The 25,033-nt window shown below is 41.4% G+C and overlaps 2 protein-coding genes across 3 annotated transcripts in view; one reads left to right on the forward strand and one right to left on the reverse strand.

Moving 5' to 3' along the window:
- The window catches only part of FBXO36 (F-box protein 36), an 85,490-nt gene that overhangs the window by 60,268 nt on the left and 189 nt on the right, over positions 1-25,033 (reverse strand). The window contains exon 2 of one of the 2 annotated variants that reach the window (XM_039234543.1): positions 24,694-24,810. In XM_039234543.1, coding sequence (XP_039090474.1) covers positions 24,694-24,789 — 96 coding nt within the window. In that variant the 5' untranslated portion in view covers positions 24,790-24,810. Of the gene's footprint in view, positions 1-24,693; positions 25,023-25,033 lie in introns of those variants that run through there. The other variant, XM_039234544.1, reaches the window with a different exon arrangement.
- Positions 24,275-25,033, forward strand: part of TRIP12 (thyroid hormone receptor interactor 12) — a 140,472-nt gene continuing 139,713 nt past the window's right edge. The window contains exon 1 of the mRNA XM_039234526.1: positions 24,275-24,419. The gene's annotated coding sequence lies outside the window, so the exon portion shown is untranslated. The remainder of the gene's footprint in view (positions 24,420-25,033) is intronic.

Genomic DNA, 25,033 nt, shown 5'->3' on the forward strand with positions numbered 1-25,033 from the left:
AGACTAAATAATTCCTACACACAACGAGAGGCTGGAGCTCACAACCCCAAGATCCAGAGTTGAATGCTCATCCGAATGGGCAAACCAGGTACCTTTAGACCATTTTTAGAAGAACAAACTGAGGCAGAGGGTAGCAACTTGCCTGCAATCCAAAAGCTAGTAAATGGTGGTCTGCTTATAGAATCCATGTATAACTACCATGTTATACTGGAAGTATTGGTTATGATTTTTTTTTTATAAACTCCCTTTTACCACACTGCTGTCTCCCTACCGCCGCACTGCCCATGCCCTCCCCCCCCCCATCCAATGTATGGCTTTGTCAATTCCAATTTTTCAATTTTGCTCACCATTTCTCATCTAAAATAGAACAGTAATAAACCACATTCACACTAATTTCCTTCACTTTTCTCTGAAAAAAACCAACAATGATCTTTAGCTAATTTCAAATTATAGCTCACAAATCCCTAGGTCTATCAAGCTTCTTTTCCAAATAAGCCTAACTAAACTCTTCATTTTCTTATACTTAAAAATACCAGTTTGTGGGTTGCCTGGGTGGCTCAGTTGGTTAAGTGTCTGACTCTTGATTTCGACTCAGGTCATGATCTCACAGTGCCCAGCACTGGGGCTGACAGTGTAGAGCCTGCTTGGGATTCTCTCTTCCTCTCTTTGCCACTCCCCTGATGGCACACTCGAGTGCGCACACTTTCTTTCTCAAAATAAGTCAACATTTAAAAAATACCAGTTTGCTAGCCTCTATCAGAAATTGCTTTTTATTTTTTATTTATTTTAAACTTTTTTATTTTTTAAAGTAGTTTCCACATGCAATGTGGGGCTCAAACCCACAACCCTGAGATCAAGAGTTGCACAACCCCTTGACTTAGCCAGCCAAGCACCCCCCCTTTATTTTTTATATTTAAAGTAGTAATAATCTAGACTTTTAGATACTAATAAAATAATTCTTTTTGCCTTAAACAACTCATTCGACATCCTCATGTTTAAAGGACTGACACTATATTTCTCATTGGAATACTATTTAATATTTATAAGACAACTGGAAAGTCATTCATGGAACTTTAAATAAATTCAAGTGTTTGTGGAATTTTCCTAGAACGTCCACACAAACATGTCTTTTGTTTGCCAGCTTTATTTTAGTTTTGATTTTGCTTTAATTCCTCAAACACAGCTGGCTTCTAAGTGCGGAGAATGTGGGAGAGGTTGTCTTCAAGAAAGGTGGGAAGCATTTAACTCAGCAAACACATACTACTCTGTGGCGGCCCTTTTATTCATCGCACACAACCTCATGCAGTTTTCATGAAAAGAGCTTGGGAGATGTCCACATCAGCAGTCTGTCTAGGTTCAAGTACACGGCCAGAGCATGCCAGCAAAGTTGCCAAGGGGCCAAGACTCCAGTATGCTTCACATATCTACTCAAGGGCTTTAACAATAACAATAGCCTTCTAACAATGGCCATCATAATTTAAGAACTCAAAACTTTTTTCTTAATATTTATTTTTGAGAGAGAGAGGGAGCATGTGTGTGCTTGAGTGAGGGAAGGGTGGACAGAGGATTCCAAGCAGGCTCTGTCCTGGCAGCAGAGAGCCTGAGGCGGGGCTCGAACTCACACACCAAGATGTTGGGACCTGAGCTGAAGCCAGACGCTTAACCAACTGAGCCACCCAGGCCCAGAGCACCCCTATGAACTCAAAACGTTTAAGCTTGCCTTGCATACCTTTATTTATATCAGAGAAGCTAAGCATCGAACTGCCTGTCTAACCCACTGTCCCCATCTCCGGGGCTGAGCGTCCTTGAGCACACTTCGTTCTGCAAGTGACATCTGGCCTGCTACCCCCGCTGCTGCAGATTGGAGAGGGGTGACTGTCCGACCTGGACCAGTTAGGACGTTTTCAGTTTTAGGCGACGGAATGCCCTGTCAACCTAGTTTGAATGAAAAAGAGGAGAAGCTTCTGGGCTTACAAAGCCATAGGTCCCCCCTGGGTCCAGAAGCTGCAACCGACGCCGCAAAGACCCGGCCTCTCTTTCCCTCTTGGCTTCTTCCTCCTCTGCATTGGCTGCATCTGCAGGCAGCTTGTCCCTGGTGGTGACAAGTGTGCAGTTCTTCGGTGATGACAAGATGGTTGCTTGTAGCTCCAGGCTCATATCACCACAGCTCTGAGTCCGGAGATGAAGGGAATGCTTCTTCCTTAACAATTTTAATATCAAATTGGCTTCAATTGGGGCACCTGAGGGGCTCAGTCGGTTAAGCATCCGACTTCGGCTCAGGTCATGGTCTCCTGGTTTGTGAGTTCGAGCCCCAGATAGGGCTCTGTGCTGACAGCTCAGAGCCTGGATCCTGCTTCGGATTCCGTGTCTCCCTCTGTCTTTGCCCCTCCCCTGCTCATGCTCTGTCTCTGTCTCTCCATAATAAATAAACATTAAACAAAATTTCAAATTGGCTTCAATTGGGTTGTCAGCCCATTTCTCAATAGCCGTGGCCACTGATGATGTCAGTCAGGTACAGCTGTTTGGACCACATGCCATGAACACGAAGTAGGTGTGATGAGGAGAATCAGGACACTGTCATAAGAAGGGAGACAGATACTGGTGGCAGAAACATCAGCTCTTAACAAATGACCCAAGGACACACAATACAGAGGCTTGACCGTGGCCAAGGAGGATGCCTACTGGGAAAGACTCCTCAACAGGGACAAGCAGCTGAACAAAAACAGGAGATCCCCTCTCTGGAGGAACAGAACTAGAATTCCCGAACTGAGGAGTTGTTAGGGGCAGCATAAGTGGAAGGACACAGAGACCCAGAGATAAGGAGGGAGAGAGAATGGCTGAGTCCCGTGGTAGGCAGCAGGTAAGCCCCGACGAGCTTCTGCTGAGCAGAACCAGGCCACTCGTGGGGTCCCTGCTTTTGGAGCACAGCTGAGCTGCCAAGATTCCTATGATCACTATCCAGGGATTTCCTCATGATGAAGACTCACTGCATTAGGTCCCAAAGGACTTAACTAACATGTAAGTCAGGAAGGGTAAAGACGGATGGGTGGTGCTGGTGGTGAGGATGAGGTGTTTCCCATTATCCTTTCTACCCCTTGCCTCCGTTTTTATTTCCAAGCAGCCAGCTGGAGAGTCCCCTCACACCATCCCACCCTTAAGGAAATTTCCCAGAAGTCTTGAATGCTTAGCTTCAAGGTCTAAGCTGCCAGGGAGGTGGGACCTGCAGTCTTTAGCTAGGCAGCTCTAAGCCCAACTACAAGTTCAGTTCTTTTCTAAAGGGTGAGAATGGCTATGGAGAGGCAACATGCCATCTCAGCCACATCCCCAAAGCCAAGCTCTGTACTATGCCTAACAATCCCCCCCTCCCCCCCGCCTTTTGTGCTACCACATCCACCTATGGTCATGTCCCTTCTGCTCTTGTTGCCCAGTAACTTCCATATGGTTCAGAAAGGCCACCTAAACTTCCTCTTTATTTTCTATTTCAGTTCCCTGCAGCTAATTGGCTATCTCACTTCAAGTTCTTGTCCACATTTTCAAAAGAAGGATCCCCTTTTCACACTATGCTACACAAATCATACAGTTGCTGGCCAACCAGTGGATTTGACGATCTAAAGACAGGTGTCTATCTTGGTCCAATTAACTGGCAAGGGGAGGGACACAGAGACTGTACAACACAGATGGGGATTTATCTCAGACGGGGCTTAGCAATGCAATGACTGACTACCCAGACAACGATGTTTTCCCACTGGCGTGTTCAGGTGAGTCAAGTAGGTAGGTAACAAACATCCTTACATGTTGTGTTAGTTTCCCTCGACTGTTTTAACAAAGGACCACAAACTGGGTGGCTCACAACAATAGAAATGTATTGTCTCACAGTTCTGGAGGCTGGAAGTCTGAAATCATGGTGCTGACAGAGCTCTGCTCTTTGCACCCATCTTGCCTCTTCCAGCTTCTGTGTTTTGCTGACAATCTTTGGTCATCACATGGCCTGTGTATGTCTTTACATGGTTGTCTTCTTATAGACACTGGTCATACTGGAGCAGGGTCCACCCTACTCCAGTATGACCTCATTTTAACTAATAATATCTGAAACAGTCCTTTTTCTAAATCAGGTTACTATCTGAGGTAATGGGGGTTTGGACTTCAACATCTCTTTTGGGGAGATTCAACCACAACACTTACATAACCTACTTGGGTTGTACAGCCAATGTCCCCACAAATCAAACAGACCTCTAACCATTACAGCAGACTTGCGACCAAATGTACAAGGCTTACTCAAAAGGCATAGGGCACAGCAGTGAGTACTATGATAAGGATGTGTATGGGCTCCTAGGTAGCTCTTTCAGTTAAGCATCTGACTTTTGATCTTGGCTCAGGTCATGATCTCACAGTTTGTAGGATCAAGCCCCATGTTGGTCTCTGTGCTGACAGAGTGGGGCCTGCTTGGGATTCTCTCTCTCTCTCTGCCCTCCCCATTCACACTCATCCACTCTCTTTCCCTCTCTCTAAATAAATTAGTAAATAAATAATGTTTGTTTTAGAGAGAGAGTGAGTGGGAGAGAGGGGCAGAGGAAAGAGAATATTAAGCAGGTTCCATACTGAGTGGCGTGCAAAGCTCGATGAGAGGTTCAATCCCATGACTCTGAGATCATGACCTAAGCTGAAACCAAGAGTCAACTCAACCAACTGAGCCACCCAAGGCACTCCTAAATAAACTTTAAAAACAAAAAGATGTGTTTACTGAGTCTTTCTAGATTCATCAGATGTTCTTAGTTATAATGGTAGTCTTACTGTTAGTAACCTCCCTCCAAAAAAGAAAAAAGGTAAAAGGAAAATCAGTATTCAGAGACAATATTGAACAACAATTTTTATTTATTCATCTGTATTTACTTTAAAAAATTTTTAAAGATTTTTAAAAAATGTTTATTTTTGAGAGTGAGAGATTATAAGCAGGGTAGGGGCAGAGAGAGAGGCACAGAATCTGAAGCAGGCTCCAGGCTCTAGGCTGTCAGCATAGAGACTGACGCGGGGCTCAAACCCACGAACTGTGAGATCATGACCTGAGACGAAGTCAGATGCTTAACTGACTGACCCATCCAGGTGCCCCTGATTTATTTTTATATTCTTTAGTCACTGCTCAAGTAAAGTGTATTAATTCTGAAAAATAAATTTTATACAGTAGGCAAAATACAAAAGCACTAAAAATGCATCCAACTGTTCTTAGCTCCTCTAGGGTGTGTTATGTGGAGGCTGTGTAAAGGCCAAGATGGCTGCTGTCTCCAAGGGAGAGAGAACCTTGTGTAACTGCAGGAAGTAGTGACCATGTCGAAGACAGTAATGGAGGAGCCAGTGAGATGGAGCTTGGCATAAAAGGATATGAATGTGTAAATAACTTTTTCCTGTTGAATGCCAACCTCTCCCTTTAAAAACACATGCCAAAGAGACATTTTAATAGTTTTAGAGAAGAGAAAGGCTCTTCCTGGAACTACAGGAATGTACCAGAAAAATAACGTAAGTTAGGAAGGAAACTTGTCAAGAATTTGTATACATAAAATTAAAACCTTATTATGAAGTAGAAAATATTACCTACATCTTTTGTTTTTTCTTCTTTCAGAAGAAAATGAGACCATTTCAGACTGCCTGTCTCTCTTCCGTTCTCACAGAAGCTTTCTCTCTCTCCCTTGTGTTGTCTACACAGCTGGGGCCAGAGTCACAGTTCTGTACTGCAGCTGCATTCATGCCATTCTCCTCTGCAAGAAGTCTTGCTTCATCCCTATCACCTAGAATAGGAGTTTCCAAACTTTTTCATAGCAGAAACCTTTTATTAAGGGACATTCTGTACAGATTTATAACTATTTATGTGGACCTATACCAATTTATGTTTATCTATTGATAAAGATAGTTCTTTTTAAGTTCAATTTTTTTTTAAGCTAGAGTGCACATGTGTGTGGGGAGAGGCAGAGAGAGAGAGAGAGAGAAAGAGGGAGAGAGAGAATCCCCAGCAAGCTCTGTGCTGACAGTGCAGGGCTAGATCTCACGACTGTGAAATCATGACTTGAGCCGAAACCAAGAGTCAGATGCTTAACCAACTGAGCTACCCAGACGCCCCTGAAGTTAGTTCTTTTTAAATTTAGATTAATAATATTATCAAGTTAGCAAGAACAAAGAAACTATTCTAAAAACAGCTCTTTGAAATTAGGCAGTGAAATATAGATGAAGGTTAGTGTTAGCATGAGTAGTCACTTAATTTCTGCATTTGATGATAAAATAAAAAGAAAACCCTGATCCATGCAGACAATCATGATCTGTTATCCACATTCTATCCTAGTAATCTTTTAAACATGCAAACCTGATTAACATATTTCATCAACTCGTTAAAATGCCATCAACTGTAAATTGCATCATTATTTCATGTATGGTCCAGAAAGAAAAGAAAAGCTAAGTAGATGTTGATTTGGGAGATATTAAGACGTAAAAACAAGTGTGTCTCGCAATCATTGGAATGTGGTACGCCAGCCACATTAATGGCATCTGGTTCTCTCCGAATCATGACAATGCTCTTAAAAATCAATGGCGCTCCTGATGTTCACTACTCTGCATGGCTTCAGCACTCTGTTCTCTGCATTCTAGCTGCACTGGCCTTCTTATTATTCACCCAGTCTTCCAGATGGCAGATCAAGCTTCACTTCCTCCAGAGAGCTTTCCCTGACCTCCCTGACCAGGCCGCATTCTTGAGCATTTAAGTGTCGGTCCTTGACAGCACTTGCCATGGTTGACATCTTCTTTGGTTCCCATCTTAATTTGGCTTATGTGTTTATATGATCAGCATCTAGCTCCGTGAGGGCAGAGAACATGAACTTCTGCTCCCCACTGTAACCTTAGAGCCTGGCACAGCAACCAGTAGCATCCTGTTCACAGAAAGCACTCAAACATTGTTAAATAAATGAATTATAAAAAATTTAAAAATTCATGTTGAGGATTTTGGGATAGCCTTCAACTCAAAGGATCCAGAAGACCCATAAATATAAGCAGTAAGAATTTTGTTTCAGAGTTGAATCATTAACAGCATCTGCCAGATTCTTGTCTCCTCCTCACAGATACCAAATTTAGACAAAAATAATTGAAAATGACTTACTATGTGTTAAAATTCTCTGTACCTGAGTGTTATTATCACAAGGTGGTCAGTGTGTTTTTGTGAATTCTTAGTTCCAAGATTCTGTGCTGAGCTGGTAAAGCTGAGCTTCTACCTGCCTTGTACAGGCATGAATCCAAAGAGGGTTGGTTAGAGCTCAACCTCTTGAAACAATGACACATTTGTAAGAAATTCTACTGTGTTCACAGCGATGATAGATGCTTTCCTCTGGCCCACACCAAAAACATGTTCATCTAGATTTTGGACGCACAAGTTAAGGCATTAAAACTTGGTATATAAAATATTTGAGGGTGTAGGTGTTTCTTTTGTATAACAAGTTTTAAATTGGGGAAAAATATTTCCAAAGAGGTTATTTGAATACAATGCTTGTGGAACCTCAGAGGTACATTTATTTGCAAAACCAAGGGTAGGTAATCTGAAAACCACTGATTGGCTGTATCAAGTCTTCTTCTTCTTTTTTTTTTTTTTTAAGATTTTATTTATTTATTTATTTATTTAATGTTTTATTTATTTCTAGGAGAGAGAGAGAGAGAGACAGCGTGAGCAGGGGAGGGTCAGAGAGAGAGGGAGTCACAGACTGAAACAGGCTCCAGGCTCTGAGCTGGCAGTCAGCACAGAGCCCAACGCGGGGTTCGAACCCACGAACCACGAGATCATGACCTAAGTGAAAGTCGGGACGCTTAACCAACTAAGCCACCCAGGCGCCCCAAGATTTTATTTTTTTGAGTAATCTCTACATCCAACATGAGACTTGAACTCACAACCCTAAGATCAAGAGTTACAGGCTCTACACACTGAGCCAGCCAGGTGCCCTGGGCTGTATTAAGTCTTAATGCTTGGTTTTGTCAGGAACTTCCTGAGCTGCTCCTGGCTGCGGCTCAGTGGTCCTGGCACTCAGCTTCACACATCCTGCAATGACACAATACTTAGGACTCGCCCCGGAACAAGCTCTGTGCTCACACTTCTTTGGCGCAAAGGTCCATCCCTAGTTTTTCTGTCTTGGTGTCAGCTCACATCTAGTCTTCCTGAGTCCTCCCTGATGTGCTGACTTCTCAGAATTCCCTCCAATTCCCTCACCAGGCAGCTCAGATCTCTGCTGTGCGTGACCTTGTTGTCATCTGTCGGTCTCCCCACTAGACTGCAAACTTCCTGAGGGACAGGAACGCATCGCTGTACTGTTGGCATGTCCAAGACTTGGTGTGAAGCAGACACTGAAAGAGGCCCTTTCAGAGCTTTGCCAATCTGGATAGTATCAATTGTTTGCCAGTAGAAAAATTTCTATCTTGTGGTTTTATTTTTTAAATTTTTTTAAAAGGCGGCTCCATGCTCAACGTGGGGCTTGAACTCACCATCTTGAGATCAAGAGTTGTATGCTCCAGCCAGGAGCCCCTCTCTTGTGGTTTTAAATTGTACTTCCTTAATCACTAGTAAGACTAAGCATCTTTTCATGTTTATTAGTTGTGTTATTTCTTCAGGTAACGGTTTCTTCATGTTCTTTGCCCATTTTTCTTATTAATTTGCAATTTTTTTTTTTTTGCCTTGAGATTTGCCAAGTGTCAATAGTCAAGTTTGACTATTTTGAAAGCTCTCCCACGTAGGAAATTCCATATCCTTTCGTAGTCATTCATCCCACTGAGCCAGTTCTTCCCTATGTTTAACCTAAATCCCACACACTGCAGTGGGGGCTCATTCTTCTCATTTTGAGCCCTGCTGAGTAAATGGAGAATAGCTGATTATCATCAGTTATGATGAAACCATTCTTTAAAAAAAGTACTATTAAATAATCATATAATTATTCTAACCTATTTGCATAGGTCCTATTTCCTAATGATCTTTCTCTTTACTACAAAATTGTAAGTCTTCTACATTCTTTAGAATCCAGAGCTTAGAAATGGGGCCCAGGGACTGGCTAGTGGTAAGTGTAACTGCAGGATGGACTTATGGTTGCTGATTTCTGCACTTCTATTCCTGCCTCTCATTATGGTGCCTCCCCCTCTTGCACGATTACTTTATTTCAGTGCTTGATAATCACTCCTAAAATATTCACCAGCCAGACTGAGCAAGATTACAGAGCAAGGATTTCCTTTTAGTCATTACTGTTCTGCCCCAAGTACTTGACACTCTTAATCAAAATTCTGTGGATCTTTTACCATTTGTCCACATTGGTAAGGAATCTCCATTAATAATGCTGATCCTATCCTCTAATACCTAAACCATTTTGGCAAATGGCTTTTAAAGCAAATGTAATGGGTATGTTTCTTTTTCTTCTTCTTTTTAAAATGTTTATTTTGAGAGAGAGAGAGAAGGAGAGAGAACACATGATAGCGGGGGAGGGGCAGAGAGAGAGGGAAAGAAAAAAAATCTCAAGTGGGCTCTGTGCTGACAGCAAAGGGATAAAGGGCCCGATCTCACGAGCTGTGAGATCATGACCTGAGCCAAAATCAAGAGCTGGACACTTAACCGACTGAGCCACCCAGGTGCCCCTCTTCTTTTTTCCCCTCTAGGTTATTGGTCACTTTGTCCTACCCCCCCACCCCCAATTCTCCAAGTCAGTACGTATTTTCATAACTATGCTCTGAGGTTGGTCCTCTGTCCAGTGAGCCTTTAAAGGATGGTTGTAATTGGATTCCCTAATAAATGGGTGTTTCCTATAGAATATAATTTTAGACATGTTAAAGTCAAAAATAGACTGCATCAAGTTTTCCAAATCCCCCTTTCAAGGTTATAATGAAGGAGTCTGACAAGGCTTTTTTCTCTTCATGAGTATTCACTTATCTGTTTAAAAACAAATAAAAACAAAAACAAAAAACAAAAAACAACTTTAATTCAGGTCACTCTTTAACTTTAGAAAATTATTCTGCTAGAGCTGTCCAAACAGAGTCCTCCAGACTGGATGACTTAAACACCCATTTATTTTCTCATAGTTCTGGAAGGTAGAACTGAAGGAGTTGGCAGGGTTGGCTTCTTCTGAAGACTTTCTCCTTGGCTTGTAAATGGCTAGTTCCTTCCCATGTCTTCACATGGTCTCCTGTCTATTCAGTCTATGTCCTAATGTCTTATAAGGACATCAGCCGTATTGAATTAGGACCCACCCCAATTACCTTGCTTTTTTTTTTTTTTAAAGGAAGAATAGATTGAGAAAAGCTCAGGCACAAATATAGGTTTTAGAAATAGCAACGGGTTAATGTGGTCATGAAGGCAAGCAGCACCTGAGTTGTCATAAACCTAGAAGAAACTGAGAAAGAAGAATCCATGGGCTATAACAATGGGAAGCATTTCAAGAAAAGGCTGATTAACAGCATGAAATGTCAAGTATGCTAAGGTCATAAGATATCCTTTAGATTTAACAATTCTAGTGTTACTGAGTAACATACCAGGAGTAAGAAGGAGGTAGGAGTTGTCTTAAGGAATGAATGAGAGAAAAGGTCATAGAGGCAGTGAGTACTCTGTGAAGGAAAAGAGGAAGAGATGATAGAAAGGGATGTGGGGATGCCTGGGTGGCTCAGTAGGTTAAGCTAAGCATTGAACTCTTGATTTTGAATCAGGTTCAAATAAAATCAAATCAGGTTTGATCCTAGGGGTGTGAGATTGAGGTCCATGTTGGGCTCTGGGCTGAGCATGGAGCCTGCTTAACATTCTCTCTCTCTCTCTTTGTAAATAAAAGGAATGTGGGGTCAAGGATGTGGTTCTTTATTTTGAAGTAGCAACTTGAAGGGAAGGAATATTTCAAGAGTAATTTATTGCATATTAATCTCTGAATCATTCTGAGTCATTCATTGTTTTCATTGAAAAATTTTTCTTTATGTTGTTTTAAATAGAAACTAAACTGAGATGTAGCTGTGGCATTTAGAAAAAGCTTAAGTAAGTAAGGCTGGCTAAAGGTTATTCTCTGCTTGGTCATAACGTATGGATCCCAGGCAATTCATTTAAGCTCTTTAAATCCCAGTTTCTCATCTATATAATAATGGTACCCATTTTGTAAGAACATTTAAAGGATTAAATGCCTCACCTGTTAAAAGCACTCACTGATGTTTAATTTTATTATAATGATTAGGTTTGTTATTAAGAGGTGGCTTTAGACGGATCAAGCAAATTTTATTTGATTTGATTTTAAGATGGTTCTTAGGTGAATAATTGTTCATGGAGACCTATAGTAAGAAAAAAACCAAACATCTTTCAAAAAATTATTTTAAGTTTATTTATTTTGAGAGAGAGCAAGTGCAAGAGCAGAGGAAGGGCATAAAGGAGAGACAGAATCCCAAGCCAGCTGTGCACCATCAGCTGAGACCCCGATGTGGGGCTTGAACTCATGAACTGTGAGATCATGACTTGAGTCGAGATCAAGAGTCGATGCTTAACCAACTGTGCCACCAAGGCGCTTTTTTCTTTTTTAAAAAAATCTTTTTTGAGTTTATTTCGAGATCCACAGAGAGAGAGACCAAACTGATCTTTTACTTAAGTAAGCAGGGAATCTATTTCAATATTAAATCATAACTTTAAAAAAAACTTATTTATTTTGAGAGAGAGAGTGAGAATGCATGAACATGTGCATAGGGGAGGAGCAGAGAGAGAGGGAAAGAGAGAATCCCAAGCAGGCTCTATGCTGAGAGTGCAGGGCCCAACTCGGGGTTTGATCTCATGAAACTGAGAGATGCCGTGAGCAGAAATCAAGAGTCAAATGCTTAACTTACTGAGCCATCCAGGTGCCCCTCACAGTGAAGGTTTTTGAAAGTGAAAAATGTCACCAATCTCTCCAAATCCCTAAATATTCTTATAAGCCATTTAGAATTTCTAAATGTTATGGAGATGTTAGAATACTAGCATACTCACTTCTTTACAAATTCAAAGTTCACCCATTTCTCCCATTCCCCACCTCCTACCTCTGGCAATCACTAATCTGTTCTCTGTGAATTTGGTGTGTGTGTGTGTGTGTGTGTGTGTGTGTGTGTGTGTGTATGTGTGTGTGTGTTATATATATTAGATTTCGCGCATAAGAAAAATCATATGGTATTTTTGTCTTTCTCTGACTTATTTTATTTAACATAATATCCTTTGGGTCCCATCTATGTTGTTGCAAATGGCAAGATTTTGTTCCTTTTTTTTTTTTTAAAGTAGGCTTCATGCCCAGGCAGAGCCCAATGCGGGACTTGACTCATGACCCTGAGATCAAGACCTGAGCTGAGATCAAAAGTCAGATGTTTAACGGACTGAGACACCAAGGTGCTGAAAAGATTTCATTCTTTTTTTTTTTATGGCTGAAAAATATTCTACTCTCTGTGTGTGTATGGGTATAACTTCTTTGTCTATTCATCCACTGGTGGACACTTATCTTGGCTATGATAAATAATATTGCAATGAACATGAGGGTACATATATCTTTTTGAATTAGTGTTTTTGTTTTCCTTGGATAAATACCCAGAAGTGAAACTGATTGGTCATATGGTAGTTCTATTTTTAATTTTTAAAAACGTTTATTTATTTTGGGGCGCCTGGGTGGCTCAGACAGTTAAGCATCCGACTTTAGCTCAGGTTGTGATCTCGAAGCTCATAAGTTGGAGACCCACATCAGGGTTGGTGCTGACAGCTCAGAGCTTGGAGTCAGCTTCAGACTCTGCATCTCCCTTTTTCTCTTCTCCTCCTCAAGTTGCACGCATGTACTCTCTCTCTCAAAAATAAATAAACATAAGGAAAAAAATGCCCAGTCTCTTTGTTAAAAAAAAAGTTTATTTACTTTGAGTGGGGGTGGGGTAGAGAGCGAGAAAGACAGAATCCCAAGCAGGCTAGGGCAGAGAGAGATAGGAAGACAGAATTCTAAACTGGCTCCACGCTGTCAGTGCACAGCCGGATGTGGGGCTCAATCTCCGTGAGATCATGACCTGAGATGAAATCAAGAGTTAGATGCTTAACTGACTGAGCCAACCAGGTGCCCCAATTTTTAATTTTTTTGAAGGATCTCCATACTGTTTTCCAGAGCTGCTGTGCCAATTTACTTGTCACCAACAGTGCACTAGGGTTCCCTTTTCTCCACATCATTGCCAACACTTGTTATTTTTTGCCTTTTTGACTAGTCATTTGGGTAGGTGTGAGGTGACATCTCATTGTTTTCATCTGCATTTCCCTGATTAAATGTAGTCAACCTTTTAGTGTACCTGTTGGCTGTCTGTATGTCTTCCTTGGAAAAATGTCTATCCATATCTCTTGTCCATTTAAAAATTGGATTTATTTTTGTTTTTTGCTTTTAGGTTGTAGGAGTTCTCTATATATTTTGGGTAGTAGTCCCTTTCAGATATATGGTTTGCAAATGTTTTCACTTGTTCAGTATATTGACTTTTCATTTTGTTGATGGCTTCCTTTGCTATGCTGAAGTTTTTTAAGTTTTTATTTATTTACTTAGAGACAGAGCGCAAGTTGAAGAGGGGCAGAGAAAGCAGGGACAGAGAATCCCAAGCAGGCTCTGTGCTGTCAGTGTGGACCCTAGTGCAGGGCTTGAACCCAGGAACTGTGAAATCATGACCTGAGCCAAAATCAAGAGTTGGATGCTTAGTGGACTGAGCCACCCAGGTGCCCTGCTATGCCGAAGCTTTAAGTTTGATGTAGTCCCACTTGTTTATATTTTTGCTTTTGTGGCTTTTGCTTTGGGTATCAGATTTAAAAAATCATCCCCAAGACTTATGGCAGCTTAGCCTATGTTTTCTTCCAGGATTTTTATGATCCCAGGTCTTATATTCAAGTCTTTAGACCATTCTGAGTTTGTATATGATATGAGATAGTGATCTATTTTCATTCTTTTGCATGTCTCTCCAATTTTCCCAGAATCATTTACTGAGGAAACTGTCCTTTCTCCAGTGTGTATTTTTGGCTCCTTTATCATAAATCAATTGACCTATAGGTGTGGGTTTATTTCTGGGCTCTCTATTCTGTTCCATTGATCTATATGTCTAGTTTTGTGCCAAGCCCACATTGTTTCTTTAGTTTTTCTTTATTTTTAAATATTTCTCTTAAAGCTTATTTATTTTGAGAAAAAGAGAGAGAGTGCAAGCCAGGGAGAGGGGCAGAGAGGGAGAGAGAGAATCCCAAACAGGCTTTGCACCATTAGCGCGGAGCCTGACGCAGGGCTCGAACTCACGGAAGTGAAAGATCAGGACCTGAACCGAAACCAAGAGACAGATGCTTAACAGACCAGGCACCCTGGGATTGTTTTCTTAACTTCTTCTTCTGATAGTTTTTTATTAATTAGTGTATGTAAATGCAACAGACTTTTGTGTATGGATTTTGTATCCTGCAACTTTCCTGAATTTGTTTACTAGTTCTAACAGTTTTCTGATGGACTCTTCGGAGTTTCCTGTGTCATCTACAAATAGGGACAGGTTTATTTATTCCTTTACAGTTCCTTTACACTTCAGAACTTTTAATTTCTTTTCCTTGCCTAACTACTCCGGCTAGGATTTCCAATACCATGTTGAATAAAAGTGGTGAGTGGGCATCCTTGTCTTGTTTGTGATCTTACAATTAAAACTTTCAGTTATCACCATTGAGTATGATGTTAGCTGTGGGTTTGTCATACAGTATATGGCCTTTATTATTTTGAGGTATGTTCCCTCTACACTGCTTTGCTGAGAGGTTTTTTTTTCATAAACAAAAGCTGAGTTTTGTCAAATTTGTACAATTAATAATCTTTGGAAACTGAGTATATTAATCCTTTGCCTGCTAACTATGCGGCTAACATTTTCTGCCAGGCAATTTATTAATTTTAAGTATTATTCATGAAACAAAACTTTATTTTTTATTAAAACTTAAAAAAAATTTTTTTTAAGTTATCTGTATACTCAAACATACAACACTGAGATCAAGAGTCATGTGCTCTACTGTGTGAGCCAGGCAGATGCCCATAAAACTTTATTTTAAATGTACTTGATCTGCTGTTCTTTTCCTTTCTGGCTTCCAGATTTAGTGTCTTGTGTAGACTCTAACTCCAGATTCAAATAATATTCTCCCTTATTTTCTTATGGTACTTTCACAGTGTACGTTTAAAGTGTGTATAACATTTAGCTCTTCAATTCATGTAAGATATTATTTAATGGTTCTTCATTTCCTCACTGATTTCAAATGTTAAGTGGGAATTTTATTTGTTTATTTATTTTGAGAGAGAAAGAAAGCATGAACCATACTCAGGGGAGGGACAGAGAGAGAATCCCAAGTGGGTGCCAAGCTGTGAGGGCAGAGCCCAGTGTGGGGAGTTAGGAGTGGGGGTGGTGATCCCATGGCACTGTGAGATCATGACCTGATCTGAAATCTAGAAATCTGAAATCTAGAGTAAATGGACTGAGCTACCCAGGCTCAAATGTTAAGGGGGCATTTTCTTTTCTTTTTTTAGCATTTATTTATTTTTGAGAGACAGAGAGAGCGAGTGAGCGCGAGTGTAAGCAGGAAAGGGGCGGGGGGGGGGGGGGCCAGAATCTGAAGCAGGCTCCAGACTCTGAGCTGTCAGTGTAGAGCCCGAGGCAGGACTCAAACCCACCAATGGTGAGATTATGAACTGAGCCAAAGTCAGATGCTCAACCAAGTGCCCCTACGTAGGCATTTCAGATGAGATTCAAAGGAGGGGGAGAATTTGGATATGAGGATCTGAAAGGAAGTGACCCGTATGATTGGGGCCAAATGCACAGTGACAGCATGACAAAATGATGGGTGTTCTTTAAGGAATGGTAAGCATGGTGATCCTGAGTCAGTCACTCAGTTTACAATAACCTAAATAATTTAGACAAAAATAGCAATCTTGAATATGAAGCCAAAAGTCCTTTTTTTTTGTTAATGTAATTCATTATTCATTCAAAATAGAAACTTTCAACAAACTTGAAATAAAAGGAAGTATCTTAAATGTGATTTGCAAGAAACTACAGCACACATCATACTTTATGGCAAAATGCTGAAAGCCTTCCCCATAGGTCTAAGAACAAGGCAGGAATGCCCGGTGTCATCATCTCTCTTCAGCATTTTAGTGGCAGTCATAGCCAATGTCATAAGGTAAGGACAAATAAGATATGAGGGTCACAAAGGAGGAAAGATGTCACTATTCACAGAGGACAAGAACATGTCAGAAAATCTAAAAGGGAAGATCACCAGATAAAAATCAATTGTTTTGCTTATTAAAAATTTTTTAATGTTTTTAATTTTGAGAGAGAGGGAGAGAAGTGGGGGAGGGGTAGAGAGAGAGGGAGACACAAAATCTGAAGCAGGCTCTGAGCTGTCAGCACAGAGCCTGACGCTGGGCTAGAAGTGGTGAACTGTGAGATCATGACCTGAGCTGAAGTCGGACGCTTAACCGATTGAGCTACCCAGGCGCCCCCAAATCAATTGTTCTTTATTAGTAGCTACAAATAGAAAATACAATTTTAAGAAGAAATAAAACTTAAATAAAAAAGGCAAATGCCTCCTAGAAATCTAACAAAACATATGTAAGATTTCCATACTATAAGAAATTATTGACTAAAATGAAAGAGTACCTAAAAAAATTCTAGGAAATAGGATATACTGTATTTGTTGATTGGAAACTTGGTATCATTAAGATGTCAATTCACTACAAATGGAGCTATATAGTCACTGCAATCCCAATCAAAACACCAACAGGTACTTTGTGGAAACATCAGCTAAGTGTAAAAATAAAAATAAAATAGGTGAGTAAAGAGTTACTATAACCCTTTTATGGAAAAGGTACAATTTGGCTGGCTTGGCACTGGAATAAGACGACACGATACTTAAAACATTTCTTCAGTCGTTGTTGCTCTGTACCAGGCACGCTGGTGGGTATTTTGCAGTCGATATTCCCCTGAACCTCAGTTTCTGAGATGCTCAGAGTAAAAAAGGGTTTCACCGTCACAAGCCTATAGGACAAGCTCCCTGGTACAGTCTCCTCTTGAGAAATGCAGGGTGGACAGCAAGATTTTAAAGGCTCTGACAAATTCCGGAGAAGAGAAGCAAATAGACTGTGTTTAAGCCAGGATTTTCCGATCTTATTTGATCATACAACCTCTCTTTGAAAAACACTGGCCTGGAGTGCTTTATATATAGATCTGGTTTTTCCTCTATCCGTGAAATAGCCAAGAGTGGAAAGGTTCATTTTACAGGTGAAGAAATGGAACCTCAGGCAGGTGAAGACTTATACCGGGTCACACAACTACTAATACAGAATCTTTAATGCAAATCTACTTTTTCTTAAAAAAAAAAAAAAAAAAAGTCTAGTGCTTCTTCCAGGGTGAAATACTACTTTCATGCAAAATAGCGTTTTAGAAAAGGAATAAACCTTCGTGATCTCTTGGGCTAGTAACCTTAAAACATTGATGAGGCTACTGGGGCCCAGACAAATGAAGTGCCTTGCCCCAGGTCAAGAGCTTGCAGGTTAGCAGGAGGAATAAAAGAATCCATGACTCAGTGACTTCCAATTAAGTGCTCTACTGGCCCATATAATTAGGAGACAAATCTGTGTCAGTGGAAGGTGAGACCAAATTAACTGTCCAGAATGTGTAGGTGCTCATAGGTGCTGAATGAACAATTTACCTGAGAAAAGATATGATCCTGGCACTCTGTCGGGCCGTCATCTAATTCTGAAAGGAGGGTTTTGGAGTCACTTGACAACTGGCTTATAACATGGTAAGGCGCTGAATATTGTGATTTTTAAGAATGTAACCACATTATTTGTATTATTTTATCCCCCCCTCTCCAAAAAGAGCCACATGCCACTTTGAAAAATTAAAGGGAATCCCAATTTCTGATGGAAAGCCACTTTACAACTCGAATTGGGTACATCCCGCGGTGTCACGGGCTGGAATCATTTTTCTGAAGCGCGTCAGGTGGGCGGAATGACTTGCTAGTGGAGGAGGCGTGAACACCTGGCGGAACCCGTGGGGCGGGGCAGGGTGCTCACTGCAGGGGCAGGTCACTGCGGGTCAGGAGGAGGAGGGAAAACTAAAACACTGCAGTGGCGGGCCTGGAAGCTCTAAGAGTGAAGAAGGGAAAAAGCCTGTATTTAAGAGTGGAGGGAAGAACGAGGGGCTTTGAACGGCAGTTCTGCTTGGAAACGTTTTGGCTGTGGCTGGTGGCCACTGGGCAGAATGGGTGCGATAGCTTGATGTCACAGATAATGGCAGGATGTCGGTCCATCAGTGGGAGACGTTCCCTTACGGACAAGGAAAGAGTAACCAGAAGCAAATGGGGAATGTACATTTACTCCCCTCTGCTTTACCTTCTCCAGGGATGTGATTCTTGGGGACCTTATGTGGGAAGCAGGGCTAGAGTAAGGCATGATTAGGGGTTCCTGGGCCTCTGGGAAAATGCCATCATGATAACAAGTTGACTGTGCAACCTGGTATCTAGTTAATATACTTCTGTTTATTTAAAAGGTTTTATTTTGGGGGCGCCTGGGTGGCTCAGTCGGTTAAGCGTCCGACTTTGGCTCAGGTCATGATCTCACAGTCCGTGGGTTCCAGCCCCATGTCGGGTTCTGTGCTGACAGCTCAGAGCCTGGAGCCTGCTTTAGATTCTGTGTCTCCCTCTCTCTCTGACCCTCTCCCACTCACTCTCTATCTCTGTCTCTCAAAATAAGATAAAGCCATAAAAACTTTTTTTTAATTTAAAAAAAATTAAAGGCTTTTTTTTTTTTTTTAAAGTAATCTCTCTACCCAACATGGGGCTTGAATCCACAGCCCTGAGATCAAAAGTAGCACGCACCACCCACTGAGCCAGTCAGGTGTCCCTAGTTAAAATATAATTTTAAATTACTTGAGAAGTTCTGTTCTTTAAGCTTTATGAGGTGGGGTCATATAAATCTATTCAGTGGACCACCTCTGCCTTATTTTCTTCTCCATGTCTCCTTTTTAGCTCAATAGTACTATGTCATCCCCAACAAAGCCAGAGGACAATGTTGTACTTTCTCAAACGTAATTTTCACCTACAATAAAAAACTAAAAAAAGCAAAAAATGTACTATCAGAAGTTTCTAGACCTTAAAATTTCCTAAGTGGCCATTAACCCATTTGCACCCTCAAAACTTGTGGAATTAGCATCCCCACCATCAGTACAATCTGGTGACACAGTTATTAACACTGCTCATTATTTAAGGTGGGAGGCGGCGCAAAGGCGGTATTCATGCAGCAGGTGGACTGATGTACAGAGCAGGAAGCGTTATCCACTTCCATTTTCATTTTTACTGCTTTTCTCTGATTATAAAAATAAACGCTCATTGTACAAAAACTCCGATCTTTCAAAAATACATAATGCAGAGGCGCCTGGGTGGCTCACCGGGCTGAGTGTCCGACTTCAGCTCAGGGCATGATCTCGAAGTTCCTGAGTTTGGGCCCCATATTGGGCTCTGGGCTGACAGCTCAGAGCCTGGAGCCTGCTTCAGATTATGTCTCCCTCTCGCTCTGCCCCTCCCCCACTCATTCTCCCCCCTCCCTCAAAAATAAAGCATTAAAAAATATATAATGCAGAAAGTGAAAGGAATCTCTAATCCCATCCCTCAGAATGATGCACTTCAGCTGTTTCCTCTAACACTTATTTAAATGCTATTAACATTTATTTAAAACAAAATAAAACTGTGGTGGTTGTTTTTTCAAATGGGTTCATAATATGTTTAACCCAGCAACTTGCTTTTCTGGCTTAAGGTTTGGTCTACTAAAGAGATCCGGCACGTTGTGTTTTGAAAGGTTGCAGAGTATTCTATGGTGTGAATGATTCACAGTTTAACCAAATTTCCACTAATGGAAAGATGTTTTTACAATTATTTTACTCTGGTGAGCTTCTTGCTCACAGATCCTAGTACTTATGTGAAAGCAATTTTGTGTAGAAAATCCTAGAAATGGATCTGCAGGGTCAAAGGGTGTATGCATTAACATTTTTAGTAGGCTGCACTTTAAAATTGCTGTGTAGTTTGAATGGATACCAGCAGGATTCTTTGTTGCAAAGTCTAAACATTAGCCACCAAGTCTAGTTATTTTTTTTATTATTTAATTAATTAATTGATTTTGAGAGAGCCTGTGGGGGGGGGGGGAAGAGGCAAGGGTGGGGGAGAGAATCCCAAGCAGGCTCCATGCTCAGCATGGAGCTGAGATGGGGCTCAATCCCACAACCACAAGATCATGACCTGAGCTGAAACCAAGAGGCCGAAGCTTAACTAACTGAGCAACCCAGGCATCCCCACCAAGTCTAGTTTTAATTCCTTTTTAGAAGTCTTTGGGGACGACAGTTTCCTGTCAGAGGTAGGCATGCGACCTCAGGTGTTTTTAGTCTGTCAGTGCTACAACTGTAAAGCACGTCAAAAATATTGGTTATTTTGGGGGCGCCTGGGTGGCTCAGTCGGTTAAACGTCTGACTTCAGCTCAGGTCATGATCTCATGGTTTGTGGGTTCGAGCCCCGCGGGCTCTGTGCTAACAGCTAGCTCAGAGCCTGGAGCCTGTTTCGGATTCTGTCTCCCTCTCTCTCTGACCCTCCCTGCTCACACTGTTCTCTCTCTCTCTCTCAAGAATAAATAAAACATTATATTGGTTATTTTTGGCGAATGAGGTTTTGGAATTTTTTTTCTGATGACTTTACTTTAGGTATCTTATTGGAGTTTTTTAGGAGGGAGTAAAATAGGTAAATTAAGGTAATCCATTATGCAACTCTTCCTCTTTTCATTTGCTAGGGTGACTATCACATGTTGGTGCTCCAGGGACAGCCGCCCAGCAGATACAAGGGGCCAGTATCCGCCAATTATCATCTACTTAGCATGTAGTTACTGTTTCCAGCAGTTTTTCAGTATTTGTCACATTAAACCTAAGCCACTCGTTATGACCATCTTAAACAATACTTCCATTTCCAGAGAACGAAGAAGATAGAATTTCAATGGTAAAATATTGATAATAGTAGCCTCCTGGTCCAAAGTGATTTTTGCTTCCCCTGAACTCAGTTTAGTTAAAATTTTTTTAATGTTTATTTTTGAGACACACACACACACACACACACACACAGTGTGAGCGAGGGAGGGGCAGAGAGCCAGGGAGACACAGAATCCAAAGCAGGTTCTAGACTCTGAGCTGTCAGCACAGAGCCTGACAAGGGGCTCGAAATCATGAACCTCAAGATCATGACCTGAGCCGATATCGGATACTCAACCGACTGAGCCACCCTGGTGTCCCTGGACTCAGATTTCAAAGCATTTGTGCTATTTATTAACTTGGCGATGAACTTCTTCTGCTCTTAAAAAAACTGTTTCAGTGTTTATATAAATCAAATCACTAGCTGTATTCTCCCACCTAGATTATATGCTCCAGAGAAGAGGGATTTTTGTTTGGTTCACTGATGTTTCCCCAGCATTTAGAGCAGTACCTGGCATATAATAGGTGCTTGGGCACCTGTGTGGCTCAGTCAGTTCAACATCAGACTCTTGATTTCAGCTCAGGTCTGGATCTCACAGTTCATGCACTGTGCTGAGCACCAAGGCTGCTTGGGATTCTCTCTCTCTCTCTCTCTCAAAATAAATAAATAAACTTTAAAAGGTGCTTAATACATATTGGTGGAATGAAAGATGAATTCTTTGAAGGCAGAAATCTGATATTTTGCATCCCCATAGAAATGCCAACTTGCTGATTACAATTAGGGGTCTCAATTTAAGATTTCTTAGAAGTGAAGTATGGAATATCCCTTGCCTAAAAGACATTCAAGGTTCTTTCCAGCTCTAACTTACTATTAATCTACTAGTTTTCAAAGAGTTAGAAACCAATGTAAGAAAATATATATACTACTAAAACTAGAGTGAAAATAGAAATCTTTGATTTAGAAAGCAGTGCATTGATTTTTCTAAGCCTTCAGATAATTATAAAGATAAAATTTGAAGGGTGCCTGGTGGTTCAGTAGGTTAAGCGACTGACTCTTGATTTTGGCTCAGGTCATGATTTCTCAGTTTGTAAGACTGAGCCATGCACTGGGGACTGTGCTGTCAGTGCAGAGCCTGCTTGGGATTCTCTCTCTCTCTCTCTCTCTTTCTCTCTCTCTCTCTCTCTCTCCCTCTCCCCCCCCACCCTTCCCCAACTTGCACTCCCTGCTTGCTCTTTCTCTCTCTCAAATAAATAGACATTAAAAAAAAAAAAAAAGTTGAATTTGAGAAGCCATATTGACAAGCTATATTCTGTAAGTTCCTTTCTTGGTAAAAAACTAAAAAAATCGTGGCATCAAGTGGTTAACAGGGAATGCCTCTCTAAACATAAAAATATATATTTAATGTTACTGTATCAGCAAGAAATAAAGAAAATATTTATGTACAACATTTACATTCTGTGCTATACCAACTGTGGTGGTATGACCCTAATGAGAGAGATACCTGTCCTCAAATCTGTGTCAGATGTGCAGTCATTTGAATTTAAAGTCAATAAAAACAAAAGCAGTGAAAAATAAAAAAGAGAATCAGAGGGAAAGAAAGATCTATCTAAATCTGGGGCATATTTTGAATAATAAACAATATTTTTGGAAATAAAGGAAGAAAAGAGAAAGGAAAAATTTTTAGAAAGTCACTCCAGAAAAAGTCCATCTTATAGAACACATTTTAATTCTAGTCTCTTAGTACTTATTTATGTCAGACCACCTCTTAGTGGATGTTTGGTTTCCTGTGCTGAGACTTAGAAAAATTATCCTGTGGTTAGAAAATAGCATATTCTCAAGACGGTTGACTGAAAAGACTATTTTTTTGGCTTACTATTTTTTACAACAAATTTTACTTTAAAAAGAGAGTGAATTAATCAGATTCAAGATTAACTCTCACTGGTAGAACTACAGTGGATATATTCCATCTGCTTAAAAAAGAAAATGGATCAGCTTGAAAAGGATTTTATATAGACGCAATTGACAGGAAGAGAGGGCCTGAAATAAAAGTCAGTTTTGATCTGTTAGAAAAAAAAAAGAAAGAAGGAAAGAGAAAAAATTAAGAATACTTGTGTGGGGGGAGGGAGATTTGGTAAAACACAGGCGTGTGCCTAAGTTAGACTACAGAGCGAAGTCTGAAAATCAACAAGGGAAGCATTCCTGGGGAAAACTAATGCCCGGAGCACTTTTAATGGTTAATTTACTAAAATAAAAAAGTAAACAAATATTCGCTTGTTGAGGCTTACAACATTATACACACTTGTAATACCCAGACCTTTCAGAAAATGACAATCTCAAAAAAATTTTTTTAAAGACAAATTATGGAAAAGACTGTAAACATTTTAACTTACGTGAGGTAGATGAAAATAAAAAACAAAGTATGGTAAAATGTTATTGTTTTCGATCACTAATGTTAGAAAGTTAGAAACGGTTAGGATCATACCTCTTACAACAAATGGAATATCCTAAAATGTACAAAAAAGTGAATTTCCGCTTTTAAGAAATTTTCTAATTAAATGTGTAAAAATTCGCCCCCCACAATGTTCAATTAAATATTTAAGTTTGATAGGCTATCACGCTTTTATTACTGATACTATACTTGCAATATTTATACATTTCAAGTTTAAAAAATAAAACATACATTATTTTTACTTTAAAAGATGCTCTTTAAGTAGAAAAAAGCATTCTCTCCCTACTTAAGGGCTCACGGGAAAACGGCTGCAATATTCAAGATCTACCCCAAAACAAATATACACAAAGTTCTAAATGTCGTTTTATAGAAATACCATCTATTAAAGTACAAGGTGCTTTAGCTCAGCGACAGGCTTAAGTTCAGTCCGGAATCAGAAAACGTGTTCCGAGGGGAGGCCCAGTTCAACTCGATCATTTCATGGGCACAATAAATCATCCCAAAGCCCACCTTAAATAGCTCAAGTAGCCACAAAAATAGGCTGATGGTTACTTCACTCCAGCGATAACATAATCATCGGCCTTATTGTTGTGGAGCAGATGTCATTATGGGTGGGGCTGACGCGCCGAGCAGCTGAAACATTTTTGTACCACCCCCCGCACCCTTTCAATGGGATAGAAGGGGCTCCAAAAAGGTAAGGGGAAAGCGCTCAACGATCAACTCCTACTAGAAACAAGGAAGTTTTGATGTGGTCGGGGGACCCGTCAAGACCACAAGGAGATCTGAAAACATCCCCCGTGATTAAGTCCTACCCTGGAAAAGAGATCTTCCCTCTCTCCCCTCCCCTGCCGGCTCCTCCTCGGGACACTTGGCTGAGTCTTTCTTTCTCTCCTTCCCACGCTGAGGTGAGGCGGCACGCAAGCCCGGGACGCCTGTTTCTCTCTTCGCGCGGAGGGAACTCTGCGGGTAGGCACCCTCGGGCGCAGGAAGGGAGCGGGAGGCGATGTGGGGAGGCAGGAAAGCTCGCCAGGGACGCGCCGGCCTCGGGCAGGGAGGAGACACGCGGGCTACGGAGGAGCCGGCCGAGAAGGCCGAGGTGACGAGGGAAATCTCCCGGCCCGGAGCGGGGACCGGACGCTTCCGGCGGGCCACAGTGGCTCGCGGCCTAGCGGGGCTCGCGTTCCGCGCTCCCCCGGGGCGGCAGGGAGCTTAGAGAGGGTAAACCGCGCCTCACACTTGCCTGGGACCGGGTGACCAATAACTGGTAATAGTCTTTGCTCGGCGCTGGGCCTTGTCCTACAATTTCGAACAGAGTCTCCGGCAGCCACGACGCCATCTTGGGACGCCACCGCCGTCGCTAAGACAACCAGGAAGGGGCGGGGCTTGATTGGGGTCATGGGGCCAAAGCCCTAGTTTAAATCGAACCCCGCTTTTGAGCTAGCAGAGGGTTTCTTCCTTTGGGTTAGCGCCCCTTCTCCCAAGAGTCAGAGGGAACACTGATCCGTGAAATTCCCCCCCTCAGGTCCCTGGTGACCCGAAGGGGAATTAGTTCCTGCTGCCACGGAGGGGAGGGGGTGACC

This window comes from Hyaena hyaena, unplaced genomic scaffold, assembly GCF_003009895.1.
Source record: "Hyaena hyaena isolate Hyena2069 unplaced genomic scaffold, ASM300989v1 scaffold_86, whole genome shotgun sequence".
NCBI lineage: Eukaryota > Metazoa > Chordata > Mammalia > Carnivora > Hyaenidae > Hyaena > Hyaena hyaena.